Genomic DNA, 17,222 nt, shown 5'->3' with positions numbered 1-17,222 from the left:
TACAGGTGATCAGTTGGATCACAGTCAACCTGGTATCAAAAGGATACACAAGTGCTACTATTTGACGGCCAATCTGACTGGAGGAACCTCCTACAATAAAAAATAGTTAAGTCATGGACCACTGTCTCTGAACCAGAAATCAATACGGCATTTGCTAGTTTAAGGACTGTGATCCAGTTTCTGATCTCTTGACCATTACTAATGTGTGCTGACAGTAGGCGGAGTAGATACTAGCTGCTTCAGAAGAGACTCTTCCTCATTCAGGTGTCCAGTTCTTATGGTGCTAGTCTAATCCACGTGGTGCTCTAGTTCACATAGCAACTGAAAACTTCAGCTATTAGACAAAGTCTGTGGTTCTTTTCCCTGTAGTAAATTTCTTGTAGTTGTGCAAAACAGACTGCCTTCCCAGCTCTTCAGCTTCACTAAACTTCTCTTGCTACCTCATTTAAAAAAAAAAAAAAGGTAATGCTTATTGCTTTTCTGAGGCTACTCTGAGGCTTGCCTTTTGCTGTGCAGTTTTGCCCTTCCGAAGGGCAATCTCTAAGGTTTCTGTCCATCTGCTTCTGTACAAATACCACTCTGATTCTCCTTAGACCAGAGGTCAGCCCTAGTGTGAGTTTTCCTTAATGTGGTTAAGCAAAGGGCAAACAAACTGACAAATGGCTTGAAGATGAACTAAATGCAAACTGCTTCTTGGTGACAAGATATCTGTAATTACACCACTGGAACTCAAGGCTAACCTGACTAAAATGCATAGCGTAAGGTCCTTCAGCAGCTAGTAAGTGAGGCAGTAAGAAAGCGTGTGTGTGAAAAAAGGTAATTGAACTGCAGTGTTTGCATAAACTACGCATGTGTAGCAGTCATTGCAATTACATCCCACTATTCCTTAAGCTACTAGGCATTGCTGTGGGCTGCGTGTGGTTTTTTGGGGGGAGCCTGTATGGCAGTCATCTTCAGACCTCACTCTTGCTTCAGTACTTTTGCCTCTTTTTCATGCACACATAACACGATAACATTGAATGCATGTTACTTTTCCTCTGCAGCTTATTGCAGTCCCTGTGGAAAAGCCTTTAAAACAATCTTGCTACAAGCGTGTAGGGTACTGAACCTGGTGATGCTCAAGCAAGTGGTGTAAGAACCATCCTGCAGGCTGGTTTCAAACTTGTGCTTGTTATTGTAAATATATGTTTCGCTCTCAGGGGAGGCATCAAAACTGTGTCCAAAATGCATTAAATGTCCTGGGCTGGAGGCTTTCCAAGAGTGTGTAAGCCAAATGCCTCTGCTTAGTAGCAAACTGCACATTCTCCTTGGATTTGCATCTCTAAACCTGTGCTTCTGTGTTCAGTGTGTTGCTATTTGAGTTAAAAACAGTGCAGTTCTCAGCACGGTGTCTGGAAATGAATCTTGAAGTGTTGGCGCGCACTCCCGTGCACTTTGACAGCAGCAAGCCAGATTCTGGTGTGAGGCAACAAAAAGGCTTGCCGTGAAAGCCCAGGCAATGAATGAACTCAAAGCTCAGGACTTATGCCACTTCCTGGAGTTACACCTCTAACCGAGGTTACAAATTGACAGGTTTATGGAACACATGTTGTAATTCACAACTAAGCAGAAGAAAGCCCTTAGAATTGCTTGCAAATATTTGCAAATGTAGCACAGTTAAGCTGAAAACTGTACAACTCATGGATGTTGGTGTAGCTGAGTAAGTAATGCTGACCCTATGTAAGTACAGGAACCCTGTCTTCAAACTCCTCTGTTAAGGACACAAACAAAATGAAAGACTAATCTGGTTTGTGGGTTGTCTTAATGTCTTAAAAAGTAATTGGCATGATCGTCTCTGACTTTGTTCTAAATCTTATCTCCCAGGTAAAATATCAATACCTAATTTTTGTGGTTTTAGTTTCAGGGACTGCCTTAGACTCTGTAGTATTGCCGAGTTTCCTTGGATCTTTTGTAGTAACAAGTGATATTTCACTATAGAACGAGTTTCTTCTCTTGCCTTTCTGTAGGGGTGGGCTAACAGCACAAATGCACTTGCTGTGCAGCAGAGCGAAGCTGGCTAGTCTTGTCTTGTTACTGTGTGTTAAGCTCGAACAAGTTGAGTATTTGTGGGTTTAGGCTGACTGCCACACAGTTCTAGAGTGGAAAAAAGCAAGTCTTATACACATGCATTCTCTGCATTTGAACTTAAATTGCATGAGTGAATGGGTTTGGAAAGTGAAATCTTGAGGCTCAAGTGACATGTCGGATGCTATTGCAGTCTGCCGTATATGAACACCAACTTCAGATTACCTTGCCTCAATGTTATATTCAGGGAAATTTCTCCAGGTCTGGGTATTATCTTAGCAATTGCTCCAGCACCAAAGGTCTCCAGCTGACATTGTGCTGAAATCCAAGTTTGTGCCCTAAAGCTGTTGGTTTGAAGCAGTTGGAGCAGCACTTGCTGATGAGCTTACTGATGTCAAAGTAGCTCTAGGCCAGTCTGGGACCTTTCATACAAAGCTTCAGCCTGGAGTGAGCTTTCAAAGAAGTTCCACAAATCCTTCAATTAGGGTTTCTTTCAGGAAACGGACAATCTTGACTGCACCAGTACCAACATTGCTACTTGAATTGATCTTAACTTGTAAATGGTCTCCTTTTCTTGATGGGTGTTAACATACCACTAAGGCTTTTCCACTTCTCTGCCATGAATGAGTACCTTTTTCAGAGGAGTTTTTTTAATTGTTGGTCTCAATTCCAGGTGGATAAACTGGATGCGTCAGAGTCTTTGAGGAAGGAAGAGGAGCAAGCTACGGAAACACAACCTATCGTTTATGGTAACGCTTTAGCTCGTGTGTTGTCGAGAGCACGTTTCGATTGTAAATCAACGCTTCCCTAGATGTGGTTTTTCCCAGGAGAGTCCTTGGAAACGGGAGCGTTCTTCATGTGAAATCAAGTTGCAGGGGAATGTGTTCCGAAACACTAGATAGAGTACATCCCTCATGCTGCTGCTAAGATGGGATATGGGCTGCAGGATTTGAGGTTGTTCTAGCTCCTACTAGGGAGTTATTAAACGTACAGATGCCTCCAGGGAGGTTGCAGGAACTCTGCTGGCTAACTAACTCTCAGTACCGAGGAATAAAGATGAAACTGTTCTGTCTTCCAGGTCAGCCGCAGCTAATGTTGACAGCAGGACCCAGTGTCGCAGTTCCCCCACAAGCACCTTTTGGCTATGGCTACACTGCACCTCCGTATGGGCAACCGCAGCCTGGCTTTGGGTACAGCATGTAAGATGCAGCACAAGTCCGTTTGGAGCTAGCGTATTTTCTTACTGAAACTCCACCGTCCCTCCCCGCTTTAACTCATAACAGGGAAAAGCAAGAGTTCTGCCTCGTGTTCTTGTAACCTTTATTTCATGAAGGACTGTTTTTTCTAGCGCAAACTATTTGAATCACTTATGTTAAATCTTTTTCACATTCCATGTCATTTAGACTTTACTTTAAAAGGGGAATAGTTTAAACGACTTTGTTCAAGTGGGCTTTTGCAGGACTGCTTATTACCATTAAGTCTATTGTGAAGATTCTGATTTGCACTCTATAGTGTTAAACTCTAATATTGAATCTTAAGTTCCTTGTATGTGAGCAGCTTACAGTATGTACTGTCTATTCTAAACGCATTTAAGTCTCACTGTATATTCGGAGAAAGCTAAAGCGAAGATACTTGTATTTGACCTTGCAAGACTGCTGACAAGAGACAACACTAATCAGCATATCCTACCCTGGTTGGATTGCATAGCTCTAAAAGAATTTAAAATGCGTACAGACAACCTTGCCTGACTTAAAATGAGTAAAAGGTTTGTTTTTTTTCCTTAACCTATGCAGGTTTTTCCAGTTATGCATATAGAAAATGCTAGTGTCTTTTTGCTCACTCCATATGTAACAGATGACCTTATGTTGTGCTGTATCCTGTGCTTTTGTGGGACATTCCATTCAGGAACAGAGCACCATGATTCCAATCTGTGTATTTACTAACCCTGCCCTGAGGTTTGTGTATGTTGGATATTGTGGTGTTTTAGATCACTGTTTTGAGTGTACAGAAGAGAGAATTCAAGCATATTGCTGTTCAGTTTTGTTTGTGCAATTTGAAATTACTCAATTTAAAAATAAATTACTGGACTGTGGACATGCTGCATAGTGGTAGCTTCACTTTACTGTCTTCGAAACGGACCTTCGCACTCGAACCAAGTATTACAGTGCTAGTATGTGGGGCATGCAAGTGCTTACATTCAAGGGTATGAGGGGCCAGTAGGAGAGCAGCAATGGAGACCACCAGTGGGGTCTCGTGCTGAGGGGGCAATACAAGAAAATATGTAACGCTTTTTCTGTAGAAAGGTTATGCCAGAGAGAAGAAAATAGCACTTTTCAATAGTTGGCTGTGTTGTCAACTACAGCGTATTTGACCAGGTGATACATTAGGATTGTAGTAGGGTGTGTCAGTTAAATTGAGATAATGTTCTAGGTATGTAAGTTGCCTTAAATATATTTAGCTTCAAATAAAATTGACTTAAATGTTTCTCTATGAATACTGTCATATTTGAGTGTAAAAAGTACTACAGCACTGGCCGTATTGGTGGTAGCTGTAGAAGCTTCCGTCTCTTAACCCGGAGCCATCCTCACTGTCAGGTTCCAGCTCTGAGGCCGAATCCCCTTCCTGCTCGCTCGTGACTCCACGGTCCTGTGGTGGCGCCCTGCAGCAGTTCCGTGTGTAAGGGGGGGTGTCAGCCTCTAGGGGGGCTCAGCCTGCCGCAGGCTGTAGGTCTTTGTTCAAGGGCGTGGTGGAGCAGAAGTCGGCAGTGAGCAGTATGTAGAATTACAATGCCTAAACAGGAGGTACAGGATAAAAACTTCTGCATTCTTTGTGTTTATTACACTTGCTTATGCTTGCATGTCAGCCCCTCTGATGCTCCTCGGGGTCTGTGAGTTTGATAGGTACAAATCCAGCTGAGTTCCTATGAAATACATTGTGTAAGAACAGAAAGAAGACCTGGCCGCGAGGCTGGAAGATGTGTTCAACAGCAGAATTCTCACAAAAGAGCTGTTACAAAACTGCCTTGTAGAAAGTCTAATTCAAGGGCAGGGTTTAACAGTGTTAGAGCTACAGAGGGGCTGCGAGGGTCAAGTTTACGTGTGAGCCAGGACCAGCATGATCTGACCTCTGTCCAGTAGCAGCCTTAAACCCAAGAAGCCTTGTTAATCCCCCATAAAACAGGGTTTACGTTAGTTGCTGTATGACAACCCGTTTAGCTGTAGGGTAACTACCTCGGCTGAACTGGGCATGCTGACCTGCTTGCAGGTTCCTGCATGTGTAGTGGCTACACAGACACATCCAGAAAGGAGCACAGCTTACAGCCTGCAGAGCCTGCTAAACTTGGTCGGTCTCATACCAGTTACAAGCTGTTGCATCAGCTGCTCTGCTAGAAACCGTTTGTGCAGGAAGTTGGCTACAGCTACCCCCAGCTGCATGGGGCAATTGAGCTGCTTCAGCAGCTGAGCTTTTCCAAATTAAGAATTATCTTTTTTTTAAAAAAAAACAAAACAACCCTCCTGTAAGGTAGAGAGGGGGAACCTGTAATTTTTAACCCATGGGACAAATTCACTTAAAACTTTATTAATGCTTCTATTCAGCCAGTAAACCAGACAAAGTGCAAAATCCTTAGTTAATTGCACAAGCCTGGGTTCTTTCTTATGGGTATTTGCTAGCTCTCCTTAATTCCACTGAGCCCAGCATTTTCTTTCCTACTTTAGAACACAACAGAGAAGCTAGAGAAACTCAAGATTTGTAAATTTAAATCTCTTAAAAAAAAAAAAAAGATATTTTATTTATAGTGAGAATGTACACATTTTATCCCTTCAGTACTGAAATAAACCAATGCATTCACATTCTCTTTGGTCCCAATTTTAGAAGAGTTTCAGGTGACCAGAAACTTTATCTACTACATCAGCTGGTCCCGGTCCAATACCAAGGACTGTCTGGGAGCCTGGAGCTATCTGAGTACGACCCGCATCTTGTATTAAGCTCACAGTCAGTCCGAGGTGTTTAGCGTCAGCCAGGAGTTGGATCAAAGTCTCTTCATCAGGAGCTTTGAGGACCACTTTAGGCTGGCCGCAGTACTCCCACTGTTTCAGGAGCTCAGGATTTCTTCTCTGAACTTGCTTGTAGGCAGAAACAGCAGCATGGGAACACTGCGCTGCTACTTTACCCTTGCCCATCTTCAAATCATTGCGGACAATCAGCACCATCTTGAACTCCCCGGACTCGCCCATGACATTAGCTTCGCTCCCCAGGTTGGTCGCAATCCCGGCTTTGGGCTGCCTTAGAAGCCTCCCGCGAATGCCCCATCCCAGGCACACTCCGCACGCAACTCCAGCGAGGACACTGAGCAACCCGGGTTTAGAGAGATAATCCATGATGGCTTTTGGAGACTGTCTACGAGAGGGAAAGAGAGTTTACTCGAGCTTGCTTCAGCTTGTGGGGGCGCACCTGGTTATTTGGAGACAAACAACATTTGTGTTTTTTTTTTTTAAAAAAAAGGATTATCCCCTCTTCGTGCGTTGGGAAAGGATGTTCAGAGACACCTTTCTTGGTGCGTGGTCTTCTCCTTCCCCGGCAACAGCCTTCTAATGCAAACACGTCGCCGGTGACGGGCTTCGGCTCGGGAAGGAGAGCTGAGACAAAAATCTCAAATTACACCTAAAAAATGGTGTTACACCTAAAGTAGTGTAAGTTACACCTAAAAAATGGTGAGAGACGGTAAAATGGGGAGGTTTCTTCAGTCAACGCCCACAATTCACCCGAGGGCTGCTTGCCGGGAAAGAGCGAGGGGCGCAGCGGAGCCGCCTCCAGCTCCCCCGAGGGCGGCGGCGGCTCCGGCAGCCACCGCACCGCCAGGCCCCGCAACCCCCGGTGGAAGCACCGGTCCCGGGTAAAGCCAACCCTGATGCAAGAGGGAGGCCAAAAACCGAGGACGGGGCGGGGCGGCCGGTGTCCCCGCGGCCGTGAGGGGCGCCCCACCGCCCCCGCTTACCTGCCGCACTCCCACCAGGCCGCTGCCGCCCCGCTGTCGCCCGGAGGTGACGCCACCAACGGGCGTTGGCGAGGGGCGGGAGGAGGGCGGACCGCCAGCCACCGCCCGCAGGGGGGAGGGAGGGGTAAGGAGGGCGCGTCGCGTCGGAAGCGACGCGTCCCGGTAGGCGGGAAGGGGCGGACTTGCCCCCGCCTCTACTTCCGGGTTGGCCCGGGCCCAGCGGGAGCTACCGGCGCGGAGCGTGGTGAGTGCGGCGCTGCGGGCCGGGCCCGGGGCCGGCCGGGGGCTGGGCTCGGCGTCCGCAGGGGCTTCCCTGGCGGGCAGGGTGGTGTCCGCGCCGCCGTCCCCTCAGCGGCACCCGCCCGGCTTCCTCCATCCCGCCCCCTCAGCACCGACCGCGGGGCCGCTTCCCTCCCCGCCGCCCCGGGGTCGCGCTCGCTCCCGCCCTTCCCCGCCCCCGTCTCTATGGTGACAGCGCGCGGGCGGAGCGGGCTGCGCTGGTGGCGGGCAGCGAGGCAGCGGGTCCGGCCCCGGGGCGGCTTTCGGGCTCCTGGGGTCGGGAGAGCCGCCAGCGGGCGGGGTCGGCGGCCTCCCGGGGCACCGTGACCCAGCGGCGGCCTAGGCGGTGTTGTGTAAGTCTGGGGCCGGGAGGGGCGGCGGGCTGAGGGAGCTGCGTGTGGGGTAACCGGGCGGCGACCGCAAGCCGAGCGTTGCACGGGTGAGAAGGGTCGGGACGGGGAAGAGCCGGCCCCGGGCCCGCTGGACGTGCGGGACGAGGCTCGTCGGCGCTGTTCAGGGCGAGAGCTGTGCTGCTGCTGCTGCTAACTCATCCCCCGCCCCGCTGGAGGCCTGCTCTGCTCGGGACGCGGCACGTCACGCGGGACAACCCCCCAAACGGTACGGTACGGTCGCCCTGCTGTGGCCCAAGGGCCGGTGTGTGATGACACAGTGAGGAATTGATCCTTTTGGCTGTGAAGGGTCGGACGCCGATGGTCTTTGTCGGCTTCTCTGGTGGAAGCGGGTTGTGCGCTCCTGGCTGGGCAGCAAACGGTGTCCCCTGCGACCCGCCGGCTGTCCCTGTCCCTGTCGGCTGTTCACAGCTTGTCTTGCGGACCGGGGCAGTTAGGCCCAAATCCATGAAGACTCTTAACGTCTCGTTTCTCTTCACTGAAGATAAGCCCCTAGACGTGTTTGTCTGACTTTTAGTTCTCTGGCCAACATCACCTGGTGATTACAGAAGGCAACAAAACAATAAGATTCCCGTTCCGTTCCAGTTTTGCCTCTGAGATGTTGGGCAAGTCATTTAGGTGACCTGAGGGAAGGGGTAATTAGTTTGTTTGATAGTGGCTGTTTATCTATAAAGTGCTGGCAATCCAGGTTATTCACTTTGAGCTTCACATAGGACGTTTCTTCAGGGTTCTCTCCTGCCCTTGATTTCTCTGCGATGCGCTTACCAACAAGTGGGTATCCTGGTTTAGTTAATAATATGGGTTGAGCCCTCGGAGGTGGAAAGAGTGTGGTATCACTTTTCTTTATGCTTTTTGTTTGAGCAGTGGCTTTTGGTACTGTTTCACTGTTAGGGCTTCTGCTTTTCTAAGGATGTTTCACCCCAATTCCTGTTAGGTTGATTGGGGGTTCTCATGCTTTTTACCTTCGTTACCTTATGGTAGTGTATATAAGCTCTTCTTAGTGCATTAATTTGCCTGTTCAAATGGGCTCAGTTATGTCAGCCCTTTCTATCAATCCATTATTTCTGCAGCATGGAATGGACTTGTCTTTATTCCTTATTGGTCATAAGTGACAGCTGTGATGACGGCTTCATCCCATGTTTTCAGATGAGAGTTTGAAAAAAAACCATGTTTCCCGTTGCGCAGTGGGAGGTGAGCAGTACTTACTAATTGGAGCTAAGCTTCTTGTCCTACTTTACAGCTGAAGTCAATGGTACTTGTAATTTCTGTGGGAAAGGATAGGAGGAGACTCGGTAGCTTTTAAGTGGGTAGTAGCCATGAGGAAGGTGAGTATACTGGAAGCAAGCGATCTTGAATGTCGTAACTGTTTCTGACAACATCTTGTGAATACTTCTCCTTAGAATGTTCTGCGTAATTAGTGCATTTTTTGAGATCTTCTCTTGTTTCTTAACAAGCTTTGGTTTTAGGACAAAAAAACTATTACTCCTGATCTATAGTAAGAGTGGGCCAGTTATTCTGATGTAACAGTGGTGGGAAACATTATTATTATCTTCAGGTTAGAACTTTAACTTCTGTTACTTGTGGAGAAGTGTGAGCTGGATGGACTTTGCCATTCCATGAGAACAAAGAGCAAGGCCTTGAAGCTGTTGCAGCACTAAGTAGTGTGGTTTTTGTGCTCCTATGGCAGGCTGGAACTGTGGTCGTGGGGCAGGACCTTGCTGGTTCTGGTGCTGCGCTGACCAGCTGGACCCAGGAGACAGGAAGACGTTATTTGTGAGGCAGGCAGTTGAAAGAATATTCTGCTCTCCTACAGAGCTCAGAATTAGCCTCTGTGAGTCACCTCGTATGGGCAGTGTAGTCTCACTGGACGGCCAAGGCAGCCGTAGTGTAACCCGAATTGGTTCCAGTTAGAGGCTGTTAATGTCTATGAAGTCATTGTCTCAGGAGCACGTTTCAGCTGCTGTTCTCTGTGGGCTTTGCCAGGTGCTTCTATTCATCCCCTTTCATCTGTGCTGTACCTCTGCTTACAGAAGCAGCGCTCTGGATGTAATGGCTGGGCAGGTTCAAGCGTCTTCTTGCGGGGAAACTGTCTCCCAACACCTACAAGATAGGATAAAGGCAAAGTTCCTACCAAATCTGCACTCTCCACCGGCTGCTGGAGGGGTCACGTGGCAATTCTTAAGGCTGTGTTTGTGCTCTTATTTTTCCAACTCTCTGTTATTTCCTAGTCAAATTTTAGCAGGCGTTTTTCGTGCAGGCTCGTTAACATCTTGTGACAATTCCTGTGACCTTTCTTTCCTCTGTGCCTTTGGGAAGCATAGGGAGGCTGATGGCAGAGAGCTTGACTGCCACCTTCTGAATGCAGAATGCAGTCTGAGGGCTGCGAAACAAACATCTTGGCAGATAGTATGTCCATGGATTTCTGTATAGTCCTCTGGAACTGGGGATGTGAAAGATACTGTGTCTGGTTAGTCACCTGAATATTAAATTACGTTCTTTTTTCCAATGCTATGTGACCACTCCCTCCAAAGCCTTTCTCTCTGCTCCCGTCAGACTTTCCAAGTCATCAGTTTTGGTGAAAGGGCTGCTTGGGCATGCGTGACGTTCCCCTCTGCCGCCAAGAGATCCATTACTGTGGCACTGATCAGTGGTGTGGTAGTACTTGTTACTGAATCGCTGTTTGAGAGAGGGCATTATAATGATGTCTCGTTCCAAAGCTGGTTGCAGTTGAGCGGGGTGCCTAGGAGGCTGAAGTTAGCGTAGCAGCACAGCAGTAACACGAAGGAGGCCTCCTGTGATCTCCTCAGGTCACCCTCTCGGCAGCGTACTTCGCCCTTTCCGATAACCTTGAAGTGGTTTTCTCAGCAGCTGCTTGAGCACTGTCCCGATCAGCAGAGGAGCGGTCTCGTTCTGTGAGCTGTGATCTGCACCCCAGGCTTGCTGCCTCCTGCCAGCGTAGGGAGCAGAGAACTGATCTGTGGTCTGCCTTATAGCATGAGATGGTGCACTGGTAATGTTCATGTTCCCAGTTACTCCAGTTTCCTTTCTTTTATTTAATTTTTTTTTTTAAAGTTTCAGCAGAGATCACTGCATGAATTTTGTCTTTCCTACCATCTTTGATGCCTTTTTGCCTGTATATTGTGTAGTGACTCTGCTGTATTATTATAGCACCTGATGCTACTGCTGAATGTACGCAGACAGCCATCAATATTCATGAGACAATCCGCTAAAAAGAGCAGTTTAATATATGTGGCCTTAACGGCGGGGACAGAACTTTTGGTAACCTCAAAAGAAAATGCATGGCATCCCTAAAACTCGTGTTACAACAATATAAAATTGTTCTTTCCTAAAAGATGTCTCAAGGTCTTTTTGGAAAAATGGAAATTTTAACTCTAAATTGTAAGATGACTGTTTTTGAAATGGTATTTGGCTAGGAATTGGAAAATAGGTCTGGTGTACAGAGGCATAACCCACAAAATGGAAACCTGTGGTCTTTAACTGAATTACTTTGCCTTTGAGGGATTAAACTATTTTAGTTAGAAAAACGTTTTTAGTATGGGAATAAATGTGCTCCTATCGAAGTAACCCATTATAGCTGTATCTATGGAGATTTTGAACGTCTTTCAGGTGCGTCCTAATTTATTTTAATGGAATGCTTCCCGTGAGTGTTAAAGGACTGGAAAAAATCAAGCAGTTATTTTTCTATTTTCTATCATCTTTAGGAAAGTTATTAACCTTCAAGTTAGGGACTGTGTCAGTTTTGTGTCACATGATGAACAGTATTGTCTTACTCTGTAGGGACGGAAGGTTTGGAAGAGCAGTCCCTTTGGTCTTGAATGTCTACAGAGCTGAGGACATAGTTGTTCTGCTGGCTTCGAGTGCAGAAGAAGTAGTGAAGAGTGACTTAGTTGTACGGAGCTGAAAGGGTATGTAAAGTTTCGCTTCAAGACTGATCTCATCCTTTACCTAAATGTGTTCATGTGCCAGGCGGTCTTTGTCTTTTGAGGGAAAGTGCTCTCCAAACTGTTACTTTGCCAAGAAACTGTTAACCTATTCCCTCTGTAAGTTGTTGCCTTTGTAGAGCATTTGATGACCGAAACAAAACCGTATTATGGATGTGTAACGCTGTCTAGTGTAGTGCAATTACTTATCCACCTGTGAAAGTTTGCTTTTCATCTTCTGTTTATTGTAATGGAAGAGCAGTGATGTAGATAAAGAAGGAGGAACGGTTATCGGAAAAGATGAGGAGAAAGAAGCAGCAGGATACTGGCAAGATTGGAGCATTTGGCTTAAAACGCAAGAAATGACAAGAGACTGAAAAAGGTGTGTTGCTAAGGTGGCTGGCAGAAAATGTCAGCGAAGTGGTCTAAGCTATAAATCTGGTTCTAGCAGCTGCGTGACAAGTAACTTTGATGGAGGTGAGAGTCAGGGTTCCAGGGTCTCTTTAAGTACAAAATGGTAAGAATTAGTGATTCAAACAATGTCTGGGAAAGCAGTGAGATCATTAAAATAGTTTAACAGCTTGCTTGTTGTTCCAGCACATTGGAAAGTAGTCCTCAAAAGGTCTTTAGTACAGAATGTGAGTCCACATTCTGCTCCTCCAAGCGAGAGCGTGAGCACCCAACTGCCTTGTCTTAAACGGCTTCCTTTTACCCAAGTGCGCCCAGCACTTGGGTGCTTCAGCAGCCTCCCCAGGGCTTCAGAAAGAAGAGACTTTTGTCCTTTTCCCTGATGACGGAGTGCAGAGATTGCAGTGCCTAATTTTGTTATGTTCTCATGCTCTAATAGCTTGTTTTCCTTTGTCTCACTTATGCTGTGAAGTGCCAGTCACAGTTACCATAAGCCCTCTTTGTTGACCAATTTACATTTTTGACTAGCAATAATTGTCTTTTTATACTTAATGTTATGGATTGCACTAAAGCTGAATGGTGTATTGTGGGCTGTTTGTTCAGCCCTACAAAGAAGTTCTTGTGTGAGCGCAGCTCTAACAAATGATCTAAGCGACTGATACAAAAATGGTTCAAAGTTGTTTTTCTCACTCTTTTAAATAGTTTATTTTTATGTTTGCTGGTACTGCTCAATGTATTGGGCAGATTTATTTTTAGATGTGGACTCTGTGTCTTTTTCAGAGTTTGTAAGAAGTGAAGTTCTGTTTAGCAGACAGAATTTAATTTCCTGTCATGAGCTGTCGATTTGGTGTAGACTTGAGGATGCGAACTCAGTTAATGAAGGATGACTCCATTTTGGGTCAGACTCCCACTCCAGTTAATCTCCATGAGAAGACATTAGTGCAGGACTAGTGTGATTCTAATAGGCATTGAACAGAGCAACAGATCAGAGAGCTGAGCTTTCTGGATGCACATCCTCCAGTTCCTTATGCTAAGATGCTTTAAGTATAATTAGACTTTGGCAAACCAAGGAGTTTTCTCTGAAAGCGATAAGGGTTTGGTTTCTGAATTGCAGCCTGTTCAGTCGTGCCATGTAATAGTATCAAATCTCCTAGTCAACTGTATTCTTAAATACAAGATTTTAGAGCTTTTCTGCAGAATGGTTGAACTTTAAGACCTTCTTAACAAGTATTCACCCTGCAGAAGTGTGGGAGGTGATTATTTATCTGCTTTGCTGTAAACGTTGACTTGTGTACTTGAGGTAGTGTTATGCAAAGCTAATCCCAGATTAGTGCCTTTCCAAGCAGGCAGGGTAAAACTGGCTCTGTTAGTTGAGCCTGTGAAAGCCATATATGTATGTAACAGTGCACCTGAGATCCCTAGAGACTGGTGATTTTTATGTGCCAGTAAGATGTTCAATGGATTTCAGTAGAATACAGTTCACAGTGAGGCACTGTTGGACACAGCCTAGATTTTAGCATCGAACGTGGAGAGCAGGTTGTATTGCAGTAAATTAACTTTCTTGAAATGTAATTAAGCTGAGAGCAGAGATCCATCCAATTGAGACTTTAATTCTGAAGGTTAGATTTGCACAAGGAGAAAAGATGGATTTCAAAATGAGGAACGTGTGACTTCCACCTCAGTTGTTGGGTTTTTTAATGTTTGTTATATTCAAACCAACAAAATGTGACTCAAGTTCCCTAAACCAGAATGTGGGGTGGTGGTTTTTTTTTTTAGTGTGGCGGTGTGCAGAACGGCTCTAAGCAGCTCTCTGTGAACATCAGGCTAAGTGCCCAGTTTAGATATTCCACTCTGCAATTCGAGCTTTGTGTGCATAACACATGTGTATGCGATATACAGCTGCCTGTGGGCGTATAAGCTTATATTGTACATGTGTAGAAATACGTATTTATATGCATAAAAAATAAGCACACATAAGTGCACTTAGGAGAAACAAAACACTCCACCATCTACAGGGACTTACTGTCTTAATGCAGTTAGGACAACATTTGATCCTTGTATTGCTGTAGTTACTTGCTGGTTATCCTCAACTAAGTACCGGTGTAACTCCTCTGACTTCCAGAGTGTCAGGCTGCTATAAAACTGCTCTGAGAGAGAGGGGTTCACACTTCGCAGGCGTTCGACTGGCAATTCTGAGCAAACTTTCAATTGCAAGGGACTGCAGAATGATGCTGTAGACTTGCTGCAGCAGGCCAGTCCTCTGTCCTTGGCTGACCATGGAGCCCTTCAGCATTGTTCAGAAGCAAACTTTTGCAAGGCTGTTTTATTGATTTTTTAAAAATTTTTTTTTTTTTTTTTTTTTCTTGATGGTTTGGGTATTCTGGGGCCAAAGTTTCAATGAATAGAAACTAACATGCAAGAGATTAGTTTCTGCCAGCTTGTTTAACTAGATAAATTTCTATTTCTGCGCATTTCATTTCAGGAAGGAGGTGTTAGAGGAGGGACTCTTTCCCAAGACCTTGAGGCTTTTGACTATTGGGTTTTGAGGAAAACCCCTTCAATGTTCACATTCTAGCTAGCAGTTTTATCTGTATTACAAGTAATGCACAAGGCTTGTACCTGTTTAGAAGAACATCTGTCTAAAACTGACTGGTGAAACCCTGGAAATATTAACCAAATACAGTATCTGAAATCTTTTACGTTTTATTTAAAAAATTGCAGTCTGAAACAAAGGGGAGATCTCAGTCCTGTTTACCAAACCCGAGTCGCTGCTTGGCTCTTAAGCCTAACATAAATCAAAGGGGAAGTATTTTTTTCTGTAAAACTTTAATTTCCTCCATTAGGCAGTTTTATATAACCTGTCGTTTTAACATTGCACTGCTTTTCTTTCCAACAAAAGCAGTATATCAAAAATGGTAAAACATGTTTGCTTACAGGGAGAAATGCAGTGCAAATAAGATGCTTTAGCTTTGTGGGACTCTTCCAAAATAAAATTCCAGAAACTGTTTTAAGATTCAAGGGAGGATTTTTAAAGCAAGGAGTCTAACTGGCTACTTTCTTTGTGTTTGATTGCATAAGAATTGTCAGCTGTTCGGTTTTGTGGGTTTCTTTAAGAAAAAAAAAAAAAAAAAGAAGCTCTTGCAACATTCTGATTTATGCTGCTTTCCAGTTATTGGGCTATTTACTCTCCTGGATAAGGGAAACCACAGCCATTCTTGTGCCCTCTTTAAGGCTGATCTCACTGGAGAGAGGCTAAACTAGCAGAACGAATGTACGCTTTTCAAAAAAAGCTTTCTGTCAGAGAGCTGGTGTCCGTCGAAGAGTTCACTTTTTCTGGTTTAGAGATATTAGACTGTGCAAAACATAAGATGCAGTTCTGTATCTTAGTTACTATATCGAGGGCTGTTTTTTTCCTGTGAGGTTTTTGAGGTCTGCTTGCATGCTAACTGCCTGGAAGCTTAGTGCAGAATAGATGCTTTCTAATATGAGAATCAAATCTTAAGCGCCACACTCTCAGGATTGAGCTGATGTTTGTATGAAGCTCTGCTGCTTCTGGAGCCCAAACAGTGGGCTGGTTAGTAGAAGGGATTGTTTAACAAGCTCTTGTTCGGTTGTTAGAAGTGAGGGAGTTCTGTTATTTAAGTGAAAAATTTAGACTTATGTAGGTGGAAATGTTTGAATCTTTGTCATTGTCGGAATTGAATCACTTTCTCCTTTTTAATGGTGTGATGCAGGATAACTGTGATTGGGATTTGGAGAACTGCTGGATGTTTGCCAGCATCCTTTGTCTATGGAGTAAATGGAGTCTTCATAAGCAGAAATTGAGACATTGTGCTTTTTGGTTTTCTTCTGCTATCAGATCCCTATACGTGACTGATCTATGAAATGGCAGAGAATGGAACAGATTGTGACCAGAGACGCATAGGAATGATCAAAGAACAGCACAATGGAAACTTTACAGGTAGGTGGGAAATGACTGGTCGGCTTGGAGCGTAAAATGGCCAGCACGATACTCAAAAGGAATTTGTGTTGATGCACTTTATGCCCAGATAATGCAAAGGGCCTCAATGCGTGAATCCATCTGGGAAATTTCAGCCATCTCTGAATCTGAAGTCTGAAGGATTTATGTATTGTAAAGCCACGGAATAGTTTTATGCTGTGTGCTTCCACTCAGTTTTCTGTTATACTCTTTTCTCCCTTCAGACTTCTTATTCTGTAGTTGATATGCATGTGAGCCCTGCAAAGCTGGCTTGGGTACCAACAGGGGCTGCAGCAGCGCTGAGCTAAAAAGCTAAACTAGGCTGGCAAATGCGTGGCTGGAGAAGTCAGACTACGCAGCCCCACCCTTTGGCACTGAAAAGTTAGCACTTGGTAATAAAAATCTATTTTGCTCTGGGAGAAATCCAGTTATTAGTCTCCCAATTTCTAGCTTTTCTGTTGACATTTACCTTAGCTGTAATTGATCAGTTTCGATGACAAATTACTAACAAAACCGTTAACAACTTCATCTCCTGCCTCGCCTCTGCTTTTCTTACTGGTATGTCTGCAGTAGGCTGGGGTTAATGTTTAGGACTCATGAAAAATAACTTGAGAACACTTCATGAAGAGCCTTGTGTCACCAAATTAGCTGTGCTGTGTAGTATAGCATATAAATTATAATAATCTGAGTTGGTTTCCTGTCAGCTTTGAATGTGCCAGTTCCATATTTAATCGAGTTTTTTAACAAAGTGATTTCTCAGGTTGTATGCAGTCTTACACTGTTGTTTTTATGACCTTTACTAAAAACAAGGAAGCATTTTTTATTAGATATATTATTAAGTGAAAAAATAAAGAACAGAAATTCTTGAAGCAATGAATGTGGCAAAATTAAAAGAGGAGCTGTATGTGTCCGTATGGAACAAATCAAAGCCTTTTGCTTAAAGGCTTAAATCATTCTGTAACTCTGAGGGAATGTGGATGTTATCCAGTGTTTGCAATTGTAGGGTTTCTGTTAGTTCATCTAAAGCAACTAATGCTTATAGCTAAAGAATACAAAGTTAAATGGGCTATGTGACTCATGAGGTATGCAATTTCTATGTATTAGCATCTGATAAGGCAGCATGTTTCAATTACTGGAATAAGACT

At 44.8% G+C, this 17,222-nt stretch overlaps 3 protein-coding genes across 7 annotated transcripts in view; 2 read left to right on the top strand and 1 right to left on the bottom strand.

The window, feature by feature from the left end:
- The window catches only part of CLTC (clathrin heavy chain), a 32,465-nt gene extending 28,307 nt beyond the window's left edge, over positions 1-4,158 (top strand). For all 3 annotated transcript variants that reach the window (XM_086475285.1, XM_086475286.1, XM_086475287.1), the window contains 2 exons: positions 2,738-2,813; positions 3,143-4,158. In XM_086475285.1, the coding sequence (XP_086331411.1) occupies positions 2,738-2,813; positions 3,143-3,267 (201 nt within the window). In that variant the 3' untranslated portion in view covers positions 3,268-4,158. The remainder of the gene's footprint in view (positions 1-2,737; positions 2,814-3,142) is intronic.
- A 1,675-nt stretch (positions 4,159-5,833) lies between these two features.
- PTRH2 (peptidyl-tRNA hydrolase 2) lies at positions 5,834-7,114 on the bottom strand. Of its 2 annotated transcripts, none has more exons than XM_086475328.1 (2): positions 7,061-7,114; positions 5,834-6,462 (listed from the first exon to the last, which is right to left on the bottom strand). In XM_086475328.1, exon 2 carries the CDS (start codon positions 6,441-6,443, stop codon positions 5,934-5,936), a length of 510 nt encoding a protein of 169 aa, XP_086331454.1. In that variant the 5' UTR covers positions 6,444-6,462; positions 7,061-7,114; the 3' UTR covers positions 5,834-5,933. The 2 variants fall into 2 exon arrangements, with proteins under 2 accessions (XP_086331454.1, XP_086331453.1); XM_086475327.1 differs by having other exon boundaries at positions 5,834-6,516; positions 7,061-7,092.
- Positions 7,115-7,279: 165 nt separating this feature from the next.
- Positions 7,280-17,222, top strand: part of VMP1 (vacuole membrane protein 1) — a 68,416-nt gene continuing 58,473 nt past the window's right edge. The window contains exons 1-3 of one of the 2 annotated variants that reach the window (XM_086475033.1): positions 7,280-7,304; positions 11,548-11,675; positions 15,958-16,059. In XM_086475033.1, coding sequence (XP_086331159.1) covers positions 15,984-16,059 — 76 coding nt within the window. In that variant the 5' untranslated portion in view covers positions 7,280-7,304; positions 11,548-11,675; positions 15,958-15,983. Of the gene's footprint in view, positions 7,305-10,547; positions 10,760-11,547; positions 11,676-15,957; positions 16,060-17,222 lie in introns of those variants that run through there. The other variant, XM_086475032.1, reaches the window with a different exon arrangement.

The sequence above is a fragment of the Leptosomus discolor genome, chromosome 18 (assembly GCF_034619465.1).
Source record: "Leptosomus discolor isolate bLepDis1 chromosome 18, bLepDis1.hap2, whole genome shotgun sequence".
Classification (NCBI taxonomy): domain Eukaryota; kingdom Metazoa; phylum Chordata; class Aves; order Leptosomiformes; family Leptosomidae; genus Leptosomus; species Leptosomus discolor.
This window is presented reverse-complemented; position numbering and strand designations above follow the sequence as displayed.